The 16065-nt window shown below is 50.1% G+C and overlaps 1 protein-coding gene across 2 annotated transcripts in view; it reads left to right on the top strand.

Moving 5' to 3' along the window:
* Positions 1-15327: 15327 nt before the first annotated feature.
* Positions 15328-16065, top strand: part of LOC144160521 (uncharacterized) — a 51034-nt gene continuing 50296 nt past the window's right edge. For both annotated transcript variants that reach the window (XM_077691789.1, XM_077691790.1), the window contains exon 1: positions 15328-15447. In XM_077691789.1, coding sequence (XP_077547915.1) covers positions 15387-15447 — 61 coding nt within the window. In that variant the 5' untranslated portion in view covers positions 15328-15386. The remainder of the gene's footprint in view (positions 15448-16065) is intronic.

The raw sequence follows: 16065 nt of genomic DNA on the forward strand, positions 1-16065 counted from the left end.
TAAAGAAAAATTGCATCCCCTAGAAAATACCGAATTATCTTCTTGTCATGCCTTAAGAACGACATTTTAGGAGCGTGCCTTGACGACTCGTCTTCCGGAATTTTCTCCATAGCTCGCACTTTTGGAAAAATCAAGGCGAAGCACCACCTTACACCCGATCTGTCCCACTACGTCCGGAGCTGCCGTGACTACTAGCGACAAAAAACGCATCCGACGAGACCCGCCGGACGTCTGCAGCACATCGAGGTCCCATTGAAGCCCTTCCAACAGATTGGAATGGACCTTCTGGGCCCGTTATCTACGTCACGATCCGAGGAAAGTGGATTGTCGTAGCGACAGACTACATGCCGTGCTACGCAGAGACCGCCGCTCTTCACGGTGTGACTGCACAAGAAGTCGCAAAGTTCTTCATAAACCAAGTTGTGCTTCCAGATGCAGCCCCAGATGCCCTAATCACGGACCGCGAAACGGTCCTTACTGAGGAGCCCATTCAAAGAATTTTACGCTACACCGATAACCAAAGAACGACGGCGTACCACCCCAAACAAACGGAATGATGGAATGTATGAACAATACAACCGCGGATATGCTCTATATGTACATCGACGTTGAACATAAGAAGTGGAACGAACTGCTCCCGCATGTCACGTTTCCGTGCAACACGGCTATTCACGAAACTACGCAGATGCCACTGTTCGAGCTTGTCTACGGAAGACAGCCGACTACAATGTTTCATGCGATGCTTCCGCACGTAGAAGACGACGACCTCAACGCCGGCGTCCAAGGATACCTTCAGCTTGCGAAGGACGCCCGCCAGCTCGCTCGAGTTCGTACAACGGACCAGCAGCTGGTGGATGCCAGCCGCTACAACCTCCGACGCGAAGGCGCCAAGTACCACCAAGAGGATTGCGTGTCGGTTTGGACTCGCATCTGAGGACGCGAGTTCAGTGAGAAGCTTCTTTGGCGGTATTTCGGACCCTACCCGGTTCTACGACGTGTTGGCTATGTTACCTACGAGGTGGTCGCCGAGGGTGGTTCCGGAACATCGGAGGTCGTGTAGGTCGTCCTCTTCTACGTGTGGAAGCATGGCATCAAGCGTCGTAGTCAGCCGGCTTCCGTAGATAAGCTCAAACGGTGTCATCTGCGTAGTTTCCTGGATAGCTGTGTTGTACAGAAACATGACATATGGGAGAATTTTGTCCCAGGTCTTATGTTCAACGTCGACGTACATGGACAGCGTATCCGCAATCGTCTTGTTCAAACATTCCGTTAGTCCGTTCGTTTGGAGATGGTACGCCGCCGTTCTTCGGTGATCTGTGTTGCTGTAGCGTAAGATTCCTTTCATCAGCTCCGCAGAAAAGCCCGTTCCGCTGTCCGTGATTAGGACTGCAAGGGCGCCGTGTCGCAGCACAACTTTGTTTATGAAGAGCTTCGCGACATTTTGTGCAGTCCTCCTGAAAAGAGTACTGCACAAGAGGAGGACTGTGCAGTCCTCCTGGAAGTTCTCGGATCGTGACGTAGGAAACGGCCCCAAAAGGTCCATTCCAATCTGCTGGAAGGGCCCCGATGGGACTGCGATTGGCTGCAGAACTCCGGCGGGTCTCGTTTGCGGCGTTTTTCGTAGCCGGCAGTCACGGCAGCTCCGGACGTAGTGGGTGACGTCGGATGTAAGGCGGGGTCAGTTGTACTTCGCCTTGAATTTTAAATGTAGAGCATTTCAGTAACTCACGATGTCACCCGCGTTGACGTCCGTAGTCCGCACCGTCGTTGTCCCTACTATATAAAAAAATACTATCCGGCGCCCGGTTTCGATCCCTCGACCCTGCGGGCGGAACGCAATGTACATGGTGGTCTACCCACTGCGCTACAAACCCGTCACAGAATGGGACGCTACGAACGCGCCTTACATCGTTGACTCATTCAAATTACTGCTGACGAGCGCTCTCTCGTCAGCAGGTGCCACAAGTGCAACAACATTAACGTAACGCAAACTACCTAACGTCGTGCGCCCCCGGAAATGATCTGCATTTGATCGTGCCCCTCGCGAGGGGGATGTTTCACTGCGTCTTCTCTCGGTCGCGGCACCCGTGGCGCCATCTGGTGGAGGCGCGGCACAACTCGTAGCACTTTGAAAAGATGCGGCGCCAGCCAGCTGTGTGTGTGCGTGCCGCACTTGTACAAATGGCGAGTGCATTGGCTGTCCACAGTTCTTTTGACCAGACACACTTTTCTCCACTTCGCAGCTTCTGTGGAGAGCCTGGGACCCTCATACACGTAGTTGGCGGCTGCGACAAATCTGGCGCGTGCTCTGCGACGTCCCTGAAGACCTGCTAAGAATATTCCTTCACCTTTTTATTCCAATTGTGCGAGCTGTGCCGAGATGTCCGAAGACGGGTCGTCATAGCACGCTTCCAAAATTTAGTCACAAAGACCTGCCTGGATGACAAGAAGATAATTAGTTCTCGTTCCGGGGCTGAACTTCTTCGCGAGGACGAGGTTTTTCAGGCTGAATGCTGGTAAATTCCTCTTGAACGCCCTAGGCATGGCGACGTTGCGTCTTTCGTGGTAGTCGGTCATGACGCGCAGGTCGGGGTCAGTACGCTGCTTGGCGGCTAGGTCGCTTCTGTCACGAAACCGAAGAACGCGCTGTCTTCATGGGAGTCATGTGCTGGTGGGTCGATGGGGGCGCGGGACAGGCAGTCGGCGTCGGAGTGTTTCCTCCCGGATATATAGGCGATTGTAACGTCGAACTCTTGGAAGCGCAAGCTCCAGTGCACAAGACGCCCAGAGGGTCCTTCACATTGGAGAGCCAACACAGCGCATGGTGGTCTGTCACAACCTTAAATGGCCTACCATACACGTATGGGCGAAAATTTGAAATCGCCCATATAATAGCGAGGCACTCTTTCTCAGAGGCTGAGTAGTTTTTCTCCTTCGACCGACCACGGCTGGCATAGGCGATTACGTTCTCGCAACCGTTTTGCTTTTGGACGAAGACGGCACCCAATCCTACATCGTTGGCGTCCGTTTGCATTTCCCCTTCGGCGTTTCTGTCGAAATGAGCGGGCACGGGCGGGTTTTACAGGCGTTGTTGCATCTCGCAGAATACGTTTTCTTGGGCGGTTACCCATCTGAAAGGGTTGCTATCCTTCCTCAAGCGCGTGAGTTGCTCTACGAGAGAGAGTGAGAGAGAGAGCAACCTTTATTAAGCGTATTTATCCGGGGGAGTGGCTTCTCAGTCCAGAAGTCCAAACACTGTCTTCACACGTTGAGCCCTCTCCGTCAGCATTACCTGGTCGGCGAGGTGTGCTCTGGATAGCGCAATCTTCCAGTGCTCGAGGTTTGGGCTAAAGACAGGGGATGGCAAGTCTGGGTTTTGACTGCATTCTTAAATTATGTGATACAGGGAGCCTGTTTGGCCGCAGAACTTGCAATGCGGTGGATGCTGGTTAGGGTATTGCTTATGAAGTCGAACCGGACGAGGGAACGTGTTAGTTTGTAGCAGTCGAAGCGTGAAACCTTGATCTTTACTTAACTGGGGGTGTGGCGGTGAATAGATCATTCGTTCGAGCGCTGGGTAATGTCTCGGTAGGAAACAACGGGGGTGGGGTCAGGCTCTCCTCCCGTGGCCTGGTTGGCGAGTGCGCAGGCCGTCTTCTGGGTGATATCGTTGCCCGCGACAGAAGACTGTGCCGGAGCACATACTATCACGACCTTCCGGTTTGGTGGGTTTGCGCTCAGGGGGCGGTGTGCTGTTGGAGTCACCCTTCCCGCAATGTATCTTCTGCAAGCGTGCTGCCAGTCAGAGATTATTGTATTTGCCTTGGTGTGAGTAATAGCCAGCGCTATGGCCACTTCTTCCGCCTCTTGACTAGATGTTTTGGAAATGGTTGCGCTGGCGAGGCTTATGTTTCTTGTCGTAGCCACCGCTACCATTGCTCTCTTCTGTTTGCAGTTTGCTGCGTCTATATACACTGTTCCCTCGCCATTGCCATCAGTCTTATCTAGGGCATTGGCCCTAGCCTGTCATCATCCTTTGTTATGTTTGGGATGCGTGTTCCTCGTATTTGAGGCAAGAGCTCTGGGTTGGAGCTGACCCTGATGGGTCCACTGAAATTCCCCCATGACTTTTCTGCCAGCGGGTGTCAGTTCAAGCCTCAATTTGTGGCTTCAGAGGTGACCTTCGATTAGTTCGGATGTGGTGTTGTGGAGGCCTAACTTTAGCAGTACAGCTGTCGAAGCGTTAATGAGAATTCCTAGTGCCTGTTTGTAGGCTTTGCGTATGATGACATCGATTTGTTCCTCTTCCCTCTTGGTCAGAATTACGTACGATGCAGTGTGAGTAATGCGCGAGAGCATGAAGGCCTGGACCAATCTGGTGGTGTCCTGCCTTTTCAGTCCCCTCTGCCTGTTGGCCAGCCTGCGTAGCATCTGAGTGACTTGTTCTGTGGTCGTCTTCAGTTTCTTAATCAGGCCGGTGTCCTTTTTGTCCGCCTGAATGTCTAATCCAAGAATGCGCATCGCGTATGTAGGCTGGATAGTATGACCTTCCAGCATGATTTGAATATTGTCCTTTTCTTTCTTTCGTCCTCGCCTGCGCATGACCAGGAGTTCCGATTTTTGTGGAGCACATGTTAATCTGCACTCTTTAGCGTACTCATTGACAGTATCGGCTGCTTGCTGGAGCGTGTCTTGGAGGCCGCCAATGGAATCTGTGCCCGTCCAGATAGTAATATCGTCGGCGTAGAGGCCGTTTTTCGTGTTCGAAATTTGGTGTATCAGTTCGGCATCTCAAGAAGGGCAATGTTGAAGAGAATATGGAATACGACAGATTCTTGCCAGGTGCCCGTGTCGCCGAGGTTAATTGGGTCCGAGGAGACATCCCCTATCTTTACGATGGCCTGCCGGTACGACAGAAAGTCGGCAATGTAATTCTACATCCTTTCCCCGCAGCCTGGGTTTGCCAGTTTATGGAGGATGGCCTTATGTGACACGAGAACCACCGCCCCTTTAAGTTCGAGGGCCAGTATGCCTCGGGGTGAATGTCTGGTGGCAGGGGCGAGTATGCCCTCCTTGATTTGAACAATGATGTAATGGGTTACCAGGTGCCTTCTGAAGCCGAACATGGAGTCAGGCATTTGCTGTGTACCATCAAGGTGTTCCTTAAGCCGCATAAGAAATATTTTCTCCATTATTTTTCCCATGCAGGAGGTCAACGATATGGGCCGGAGATTATCTCTGTGGGGTGGTTGTCCTAGTTTCGGGATAAATTGCCCCTCCGGTGTTTTCCACGAAATCGGAAGTTTGCCTGTGCGCCAAAAGACGTTGAAATACTCCGTGAGATCTTCTAGAGCCTTGTCTTCCAGGTTAGCCAATATCTTCTTGGTGATTTGGTCTTGTCCGGGTGAACTTTAGCGTTTGCTGACAGCAATGGCTGCTCGGACCTCGTACATTTCGATGTCTTTGTCAAACTGAAAGTTAGGTGTGCCTTCATATATAGGAAAGGGGTCCCCCTTTCCAGGACGCAGGTATTTGTTCGTCAGATCTTGGGTGAGGTCATCGGGCGTTCGTGGGTACAAGTGCATGGTGCGCGCCTGGCTTTTACTGGTTCCTCCCTTGTTCTTTAGGGGATCGATGAGATGTCTCAGCAGTTCCCACGTTTTGCGATTGGAGGGCGTACCCTGAATGGCGTAACACAACGTGAGCCAATTTTCCTTGCACAGGTGGGCAGCATACTCATCCGCCTGTTTACTTAGTTGTGCTATGCGCTTCTTGAGTCCGCCGTTATGCCTCTGCCTTTTACAACGTCTTGTGAGGCTGTGCCTGGCTTCCCAGATGTGCTAGGGTTTGGCATCAACCTGTGTCACTTGATATGTCATGGCAATCGTTCTCGTGTGGGTTTCTGCATCTCTTATGACATTTTCCGCCCACTGATCGTATACGATTGCTCTTGGAGGGGTCGCGATCTTTCCTTTCTTTTCTGAACTTGTCCCAGTCAGTATATTTGACCGTACCTATGTGCGACCTGTAGTTCACACGTTTTCTTAGGATGTTTATAATGTCGTGATCGGATCCCAAATTCTCCATTGTGTTGATCCACGTGATGTCCAGAGATTCTCGGAGAAGGGTAAGTCTGGGCATGTGTCCCTAGTGACGCTATTTCCTGTGCGCGTTGGGTCTGCGGGTCATTTAGAGAGTGAGATTGTGTAGTTCTGTGACGTTGAGCAGAACTTTACCTGTTCTTTTGTTATACGTGTAGCCGCAAAGTTGGTGAGCCGCATTAAGGTCTCCCGTCGAGTTGGAGGGCTTCTCGTACAGTTTCTTCACTGCCTGGTCGCTTTTTGGAGGGCCGGCAGTAAACGTTCAAAATGAAGAAGCTGTTTTTGCAGTTCGATATGCGTGCAATGAGCTCTATCAATGTGTGCTCACAATCTCTTTGCGGAGCGAGGTGCTATAGGGATGCTATGTTGCTCTTAACCAAGTTTGCTGTAGATCGTCCACGGGGATTTGTGGAGGTTGTGTATCTTGGAAGCGTGGTTGGACTGTTCGTTTCTTGAATTGAAATGATTTCAAGCGTTGGCGTGTGTGGCGAAGTACTGTTGTAGCGCTCCTGATTCTCTTTAATTCCGGGGCAATTCCATTGGAGCAGCGCAATGATGTCTTGCCTATTCGGTTCTGTAGTCATCAGGGAAGAAGATGGAATCCTTCTATTCACAAGTTGGTGGGCGGGGGTATGGAGCCTGCTTTCTGCGGAGAGTGGTGTTTTCTACCATCTCCAGTCTCTTTTCTATCCGGTCGATGCTAATTCCGAGTTGGTCGATCCGAACTACTACTTCATCAATTCGGACGCCGTTATCCGCTACCTTAGTGATTAGCGCCTGTAGAATCTGGTTAATTTGGTTAGACTGAGTTTTTTTCTAGGCCTTGAGCGCCCTGCCTAACTCATCAAGTTGGCTGTTCTGCTTTTCTGAGAACGCTTTGAGCACGTCTTCGAGGGAGGTTTGGTGTCCTTGCGATTGAACAGGTGGCGAGAACGCTTTAGTGTTGTCCTGCGGCGGTGTCTTGTTCTGCCTCATTGTTTTTTTTCAGCTAGCGACATGGGATTTGTGCATGTCACCGGAGTGGGAAAGGTGGCTTTGTCTACAGCCACATAATTTTCTGCGGCATTACGCGATGGTCGTTTGCCTTTGTCTGTGACCAAGTCCTCACGAGATTTCTCTAGTTCTGCTAAGCGGCTTTACAATGACGCAATAATGGACTGTTTTTTCGCCAACTGTGATCTAAGGTTTGAGAATTCCTGCCGCGAATATGGATCTGTGTGTTTTGATGTCACGGGTGTGGGATCTCCTTTAGCAGTCCGAGGCACTAAGCCAGACCAGCTCACCTGTTTCTCCGCATTTCCGGTCCTCAGTGCCTGGTTTCGGGACCCGGATCTGGATCTGGTGCTTGATCTCGCGGACGCTGTTCTGATTTGGTCTCTGGGCCGGCCTCGCTGTGGCTCCTGGTCCGCTGCGAGGCTCGCTGATCCGCTTGCGAAGCTGGCTGGTCCACTCGCGCTCCTCGTTCTTCCGCCCTCTTCTGCACACGTCTCGGGCAGGCCTTGGTAGCCGCGAGATGGGCCCCGCCGCATCGCGAGCAAAGGGCCCTGCAGTCGTGTTGGGCTTGCGGTTCCTTCGCGCCACATTGATTGCACACACATGTATTTGGCTGAGGGCATGCGGTCTTCCCAATGTCTAGTTCATGGCGCTGGTCACACACAGGCACTGCCTTTTTGTACAAGGAGCACGAGCACTCCGATTTGAAGAGGGTAACGTAATTAGGGACTTTGTATCCCGCGAACGTGATTACAACAATATTTCAATTTTCCAGTCTTCTACATGCATAGATCTCGTGTTTTGGCACGCAAATATTTTCAAGCAATTCGCGCTACGAGAAGCGGAGGGGTGCTCCACTTATAATGCCCTTGACGGAGTCATCAGGAGCGAGACTGTAGAATTGCATTGCATGGGTTACGTTACTAATTTGGATCTGCCTGACCTGGCTCAACGCTTTTGCAGCGTCCGCCGATGGGATGCCGACCGTAGCAATGTTCTGCACCGTGCCAGACCGAACGCGCATCTTGGTTTGGCGCCAGGTAAAATGGATTGCGTTCAGCAAAGTGATCGACACCTCGGCTAAGCCCAGTCGCACTATTTTGAGGCCACCTTGTGGTCGCAGCACGAGTGTGTAATCGTCCCTGGGAAGGGCAGCTTGCCTGGGAGCAGTCTTGGGTCTAGTCGAAGGACTTGAAGTAGTCGACGGCGCCGTTAGGCCTACCGCTGGCGTGGTTTTCCGCTCTCGTCGCCGCTGAGCTCAGGAGACAACGTCAATCCATTCTGCGCTGTAGTTTGATACCGCAAGTTCATCATAGTTGCCTTCACTTGGGTCTAGTAGCATTGCGTTATCTTCAGTTTGACTTGCGTCAGTGCTCGGGAGCACCGCGGAGCTGTTTCCTGGGTTGACGGTAAGTCCGGCATTGGTCCTGTTCGTTGCTAGGCCTACCCCTCTGGACGAGGCCTAGCTCGCGCAGTGGTAAATAACTGCCGTAGATTGGCTGAAACAGCACTCACAGAGAAGTGGAAGGTGTCCTGCGGTGCAGAGAAAGTAGCTCTCTATGGCGGTGGTACCAGTTTGGAGCACAATAACAAATTACTCCACTTTTGTTTGAAAACTGTGGAACCAATGCATGGAACGTCCGCTCGGTGTAGGACCTCGGGGGGCGCCACTGGCTCTGCAATGCATTCAAAATTTGCGACGAAGCATGCGCGCAGTTCGAGAAATCTTCGCACGCCCTTCTTGTCTTTGGCCCCGTTTTATACTAGTATTCCTCGCTCAAATTAGTGTCCAAAACTTATCATTGGTGTTGCTTAAAGCGCGCAATGCCTCTTGCGACGGAGACACCGCGGTCGAGTAGCAACATTTGGTCACTCTCTACGATAGCGTCGACGTCAGGAACAGCATCTTCACAGTAGACGGTGATCATCAAGCTTGCGTGGCGTAGCAGGGTGACATGATCATCGGCGATCCTTACAACAGCACGGTGTTCGTAGTTCAGTTCTGGTGTCATGGAGTGATCGGATGAAAAAGTTATGAACTTGGCCTGTAGATCAATTAAAGCACCGTTGTCCATTAATAAGTGCATTCCAAGAATTACGTTGCGGGCGCAGTTAGGGAACATGACGAATGCCGCAGGGTACGTTGTGCCGTCTACGGTTACGCGCGATGTGCACGTTCCACTTGGCGTCACGAGGTGTCGTCTTGCTGTTCGAATGTGCGGACTGTCCCATCTGGTCATAACTTTCTTCAGCTTAGACGCAAATGGTCCGCTCATGACTGAGTAGTCGGCCCCCGTGTCTATGCAGGCGGCTACTTGAAAGGCGTCAATGGACCGCTGAACGTCGGACGCTGCCATCGAGTTCCGGGTCCATCGTGGCGTCGTATCTAGGCATGTGCGTGTTCACGGTCGGCTACTGTGCGTCGTGGTCTTCGTAGTATTTCATCGGCAGGTTCGCTCATGTCGGGTACGCGTCGCGCATTTTGTTGTCGTCGTGTTCAGGAGTCACGTCAGGGCACGGCCGGGCTGGAGGAGCGGCGGGCGCGCACTTTCATACGGCCTGCGCTTCGGGTATAGTTCCCACCTTTGACCGCCGCTAGTTCGTGTCGCTGCGGACCAACCCTCGCCGGTTGACCTACAGCACGCGCGGGGTAGGTAGAGCGGCGGCGCGCGCGCACTTGCCACAGCTCTAGCCCTGCCGTGGCTACACGCGATACCTGTCCGTGTAAATTTACATGTGCGTCATTAAAATAGGCGACTCCTCCCCCCTTCTGAATTTTCGGTCTAATTGGGTCAAACAGCCTAACATTATCCCTCGGAAGCGCCTAATCAAAAAATTGAAAGAAGCATTTTAACTCGGGGCACATGAAGAAAAATATGCGAGGCCTTCATATCTTATCAGCGACTGTATTATATGAAAATGGTGAGACAGGCAAATAAACACGGCATTTTCCGTGACTGAAATATCATTTCTTATTTTTTATTTTTCCTTTCGGATGATGTCTTGGTTTGCACAGGCACAGGGCACGACCAGTGACGCGAATGATTTCCCGTCGAGGGAGATAGGGTTATCGCTTAGCTAAACGTGATTCACGCTCCGGTCGGGCTGAGCGGCCCGCCGGCAGCGAAGCGCACTGTCAAAAACACACAGCTGCGCTCGGCCAGAAGCGATGCGTCGACTAACAGAAAGGCGGGTTGGAAGGGCAGAGGGCTGGTTCGAAGCGCCCCCACTGTAAAGAATCTGCTGTATTGGTTCCTTCTTGGGTGCGCAGGCCGTATGAAAGTGCGCGCTCGCCGCTGCTCCAGTCCGGCCGTGGTCAGGGTTAGATCGGGTCGTCGGGGTCGGGGCTTGTTGTGAATCATGGTATTCAGCGAGTCGCTGCGTTTTTGGAGGGTTTTCATTTTTCCGCCATTCTGCAAATTTACCTCCCGAAGTTGCTGCTTTTAGTTTCCCCTGCGCGGGCTGGGGGACCTTCAACGTGAAAAGTCAGGATTGCTGCGGCGGCTCGGTGATAAATACGGGTACGGGGACGGCGAGCGGTTCAAACGGGCTGGGCCACGGCTGGTTTTAGATAGATAGTCGTCGATCTGACATGATCGTTTCCCAGGAAGAGAGCGAGGTGCATCGACGGAGAAACCACGCAGTCCGAGTCTCTTGTATGGGCAACGACGATAGATGTGACCGCCCTCTCTTAGTGGTAGCACAGCGGACGATTATCGGCGCTTCGCCAAACGTCGGTCTTCCTGAGCGTCTGTTTTGGTCTGCGGACGGTGGCATAGTGAACGGCGGCGACAGTGGACGGTGGAGCTTCTTGGCGACGGGTTAGAGCAGGGCGAGGTCGACGAACAGCCACAGAGTAGGTCATAGCCTGTGGCTCGCTGGTTGCTTCGGACGGCATAGAAGTTCCCAAAGCGTGTTGAACCTCTTCGCGGATGACGTCAGTCAGGGAAGCCAGTTGAGTTTGCGGCGTCATTGGAAAAATCTTCCGAAGCTCCTCCCTGATCACTGCTAGGATGGTCTCGCGCAGTGTGTCGGAGCTTGTATCCCCGGCACCAATCGTCTCGTAAACCAGCGGTTGACCGAGCGATCGTACTGCCTCGCTCGAACTTCCCGTGTCTTCTCCATTGCGGCCGCCCCAGACGCCAATTCGGCCACTGTCTTAGCTAGGTTGCGGCAAGGCAAGCAAAACGCTCCTGCTTTACCCCTCCCGTGAGAAACCTTAGTTTCTTTTCTCCTGCCATCTCCGAATCCGCACGTCGAAGCAACCTCTTCATCGCTACCCCTTTGTTTGGGTGTTGCGAGCGCGTTTCTAGCAAACGTGTGGCTCGTTCCTTTCGCACGACGGTTGCGAACGTTTTAAGGAACTCGCTCTTTAAGAGATTCCAGTCAGTCAAAGAGTTTTCATGGTTATCGAACGAAGTTAGAGCTGCATCCTCCAAATAGAAGAACACATGGCAAAACGTTTCTTCGTCGTCCCACCTGTTAAAGATACGAACACACTAAACTTTCTACAAGCAGTCCTCAAGGTCTTCAGAGGGAGATCCGCGGAACGAAGGCGGTTCCCGGGGTAACTGCAAGACAATGGGGAGAGTGCCTTCATGCACCATGTTGGTGGTTGCAGCGGTCGTTCTCTTGGGTCCGTCTGGCAGGAGACCAAACTCGGGCGGCAGACCTTGCAGTCGGTGGCTGGCTCTTGTTGGACTAGCTTGGCGGCTTCCAGAGGTCGTTGGGAGCATGAAGGGTGCGTACCCAGCACCTCCAGCAGATGTCACGTGCCAAAGACGACGCAGTTGTGTTCAATGAAAACAAGTTTATTGGAGCGAACTTGTGCTCCCCTAACAGCTCAGAATAGACAGGCGGTGAAGCAGCAGTCAACAAAGTGACGTACGCAAGGGAGTGTCGGCGATTAAAATACCGTGGCGTCTGCGCTACAGGCTTTTACTTTTCGGCGCGACTGTTTCTCAAGCTGTCGATTTGCATCTAGAACATTGCAGATTAAAGAAGATTTTTCGAGTCTAGTGACGTTACGGTCAACGGTTCTCCGTATCAGAATCAGGTCACCCGTGCGGCATAAAAATAAAGAATGGAACATTCGCTTCTCTTGGGACACAGATAACGCAGCCGGACGCAGCCGGGCAGTAAAAACAAAACATAAACAAACAAACCCAATGCCTAGATTACGGCAATATTGTGGTCGTCCTTTGGATTGCCAGACATGGCGGCTTGCGAAAACAAGCGCTGGGTCTAGCGGGCAAGCAAAGCACCCTCATTCTACTTCAGGAAGCATCGGGTAGCTTTCCAAATCGGATATCACACTCCCTGTCCTGCGAATACCCCTACGACAGACCTCGGCTGCGACAACCTCAATAAGGGCTACTAGGCACCTGCAGGTCTCTCTGGAGGCCGAACGAGTTCTTCCTAAATCGACTGAGCTCCAGCTATGTTTTTACAAAGCATATTGTCGCCCTCTGGTGGCACCGGCGGAATTCAAGACTTCTCGTCTGTAACGAATTGCGTTCATGGCTGCCGTATGTGTGACCTAAGGTCCCGGTGTTTTGCTTTCCACCAAGATCTGGTCGCAACTATCCTTTACTTTTCGCTCGTCTTCTCGTAGCTCACTCGCAACCTCACCAACCACCTGCAAAAATAGATTTTTAGCGACCACAACATTATTTTAAACGACAGTGAGCATATATGTTGGAACCGCTGTTTCCTTTTCTATAATTTTCCCATTATTTTCCTCTTCAGTTGCGGCCTCAAATCATGTATATAAAAGGGCGTTACGATGCACTGTATTTCAGGTTTAACAGTAAGACGGGAATCGCACTCTGAATCAATTTCATCGTCGCACTTGTACTATTCACCAGATTTTAGTTTGGTGCCGCCTCTTTGCTTTCTCCTCGGCAAAGAGTCATGAAGATACCCTCAGCGCCGAGAGACGTAATTTAGAATCCAACATTGCGTAGCGAAATCTAACTTGCGGCTATTTCCCTCGGTGAAATCTGGTCGTTGGAGTCCTTGGTTAGAGATGGCAACGGAAAGTTCGGTGGATGTGGCTTTTAAAAATAGCGCTGCTGCGCTGAAAATCTTGAGTCCCGCTCGTCACCAGTACTGAATCTTTCATAAAAGCCACTGTGGCGGACCTGAAACCAAGAAAGGTATTGAAGTTAAACTCCTCTGGCTCCCGTGCACTAAGGCTTAATGTTCCCGCCACCCACAGCTTCAACTTTGGCATCAGAAAACCCTTAAAAATGACAAGAAAGAAAAGCGAAAACACGACGTGTCGACGAAAAAAACCTCAACTCACACATCCCACCTTCGGTATTCTTCAGATCAGACCATTGGCCGGGAACCGTAGTTTTATCGGTACGCTTGCTGTCGCCAAGGTGAGGTTGCACCACACCCCAAAATACTCATCTCCCACTGCGCCAGTGTAGTGTGTGCTTGGCCAATCAACCTGCTAGAGAGCATCAGCTGACTCAGCAATATTAAACCTCAAATGAACAAACAAATAAAGCAATTGAATTTGGTGTTGGCTGGTGATGAATAAATCCGGGCAACGCCCAAGCGTAAGAGAATATCTCTTTCACCATTGAGCTTGCATGCGACGCTTTAGCACTAACCTCTCATAATCCACATGCAATACATTTTTTTTACTAAAGCAGACATCATGCCTCCCTTCCCCTACCATATCTCCTATCCCCAGCATGACATGTCCTAAAGGATAGTAGCAAGTTATGACTACAATATTTCTACACCTTGCGTTTTTACGTTTGAAAGAAAATAAATACAGATTACAGTTTACTTGTTTTTTTCAGCATTTGTTCGGTACGAACAGCATGCACACTGGGAATGATATTTCATAGAAAAATGTTTCTAGCGGTTTGCCCACTGCTGTGTTCACAAATAGAACAAATAAATAACGCAACCTAAAACTCACAGACGTTAGGAATTGATCCAAAAGGTGCATATTCTGGGCTCAGCAGAACTTCCAATATGCAAGTTTCAATTACTGTAAAATCTGGTTAACAACTGTCACCGGCTGCATTGTGCTCCTTAGTGAAGGGTAAATACAAAACACGAAACCATATTATAACATGCCTCTAAAAGCGCGGTTCTTGAGCAAAACTAAATGTGCAGCTTGAATTACTCCAAAATACGCTTTCTTTAACTTTACATACATTTTTTTCTGTTACGACGATTGAGCAGAATAGCTGAATAGTGATTACTGACATATTTACACAAAACGTTTTCACTTGCGTTTTAGTATAGTAATTTTGACTCACGGAGTACGCTTGGATGATGGGCCTCGATAATTTAGCTTGTCAAATCACTGACTTCCTGTTGGGAGAATATATCAATGTCGGGTTTATGATAGGTATTTTTACTATGATGATTTTGATGAATTAACTTTATGCCTCTCCATCGAGGTGATGGTGTTAGGGCGAGCGGCCGGATGGAAACGTCCTTAGTCTGTACAGATTTCTGCCCATCCGGGTACCTTCCTCCCTTCTCCGCTGGTACGCGAAATTTGAGCTTGTGAGGCCATGGTCATCTTTGCAATCGGGGAGTAAAAAATAGCCCTGCATCACGCTACAAAAGATCTCCACAAGAGAACGTTCACCTTAACATTGTACGTCGGTATCAAGGAAGTATGCGATAATAAATGTGTCTGTAAAAATAACCCCATTTTAAAACATACTTTCTGCGTTTTCTCTTGAAAATACAACCCAGCCAACAGCTTGGAGTGAACGTTTCAACTTTTGGCAGGTGCAAACAGCCCTCTGTACTTCAAATTCCGTGTTCATGTTTAACCTTATCTGAGTGTCCGAGAGACCTCATGCTCGATATACTTAAATAAGAATTAAATAAAACAAATCAGCAATTCACGCGCGATACATTCGTTCCAAGTTAAAGCCTTGCGCAAAGGAAGTTGTGGGCACTGCGTATTTCCACCACTAGCGAGAACGTCGAAGTGCCTGCGCACGTGAGAGAACAAATCTTCGAGGTGCAGCTGTATATTCACTTGGGAAGGTCGGTAGAATATATATGAAATTTTCCCTACGTTGCACCCTGCTTCTCAGAAACAAGAGAAGAACAGTACAATGGTAGGTTCAGCATCTGTTCTTTGCAGCGTGCCTGTGGCAGCGTTGTGAAATACGTCTTCGGGATCTTCGCATTGATGTGACAAGCCTGACGCACTGCATTGAACAAGAACAGCATTTTGGAACGCTCAAATGGACAGAACACCTGGACCGCAGCCTTGGGGAGGGAGTAAGCCAGCCAGCAGCAATGGTGGTCCTTTCAAATGTTCTCTTGATTCTGGCGTCCTTGGCGGGCCTCACGACTGCTGGTTTGTCACTTTTACTACTATTTTAGCATGTAACAGCTAAAACCTCTTTTGACTACACATGAGTAGCTTAACGCAAAGTGTTTATGCCGAGTAGTGAACGCTTCTGTGCGAAGAGCTACATGCTACGGTGTCATCGTCGCCAGATTACATAAAGCCATACAAAAGAATCACAAATATTTCATTGGTTGTCAATTAACCAAAACTGGAGAAGGTTTTGCAGCAGCATTCCTTCAATTAATCCCTCACTTACTTCCTCTCTTGAGCATAATCCAGTTCACCCATAAAAGAAACCTTTTGTTTGTGGCAGGTTGGTAACATCCTTGCAAACTGCTACTCGATTAGCTCCCAACATTATGCTCCAACTCTGAAATATCTCCTTTTGAAGGCGTTATATGATGAAACAACTCGTTAATGAAGGCGTTATACCTCCTGTGATAATTATGGTCGGAGCGTTTCAACCCAATTTAAACGTTCCCACTTCAAGAGGTAAAACATTCACCTACAATATTTACCAGAAGTACCTGAAAAAATAAAACCATAAAGAATAAATTCCGCTAGCGGGAGCCAATTTCTCATTACATTTTTTGAGCGAAGTTCTTTAGCCAATCGTAATTTTTT

Source organism: Haemaphysalis longicornis, unplaced genomic scaffold, assembly GCF_048455015.1.
Source record: "Haemaphysalis longicornis isolate Haplotype H1 unplaced genomic scaffold, Haemaphysalis longicornis Haplotype H1 scaffold_101, whole genome shotgun sequence".
NCBI lineage: Eukaryota > Metazoa > Arthropoda > Arachnida > Ixodida > Ixodidae > Haemaphysalis > Haemaphysalis longicornis.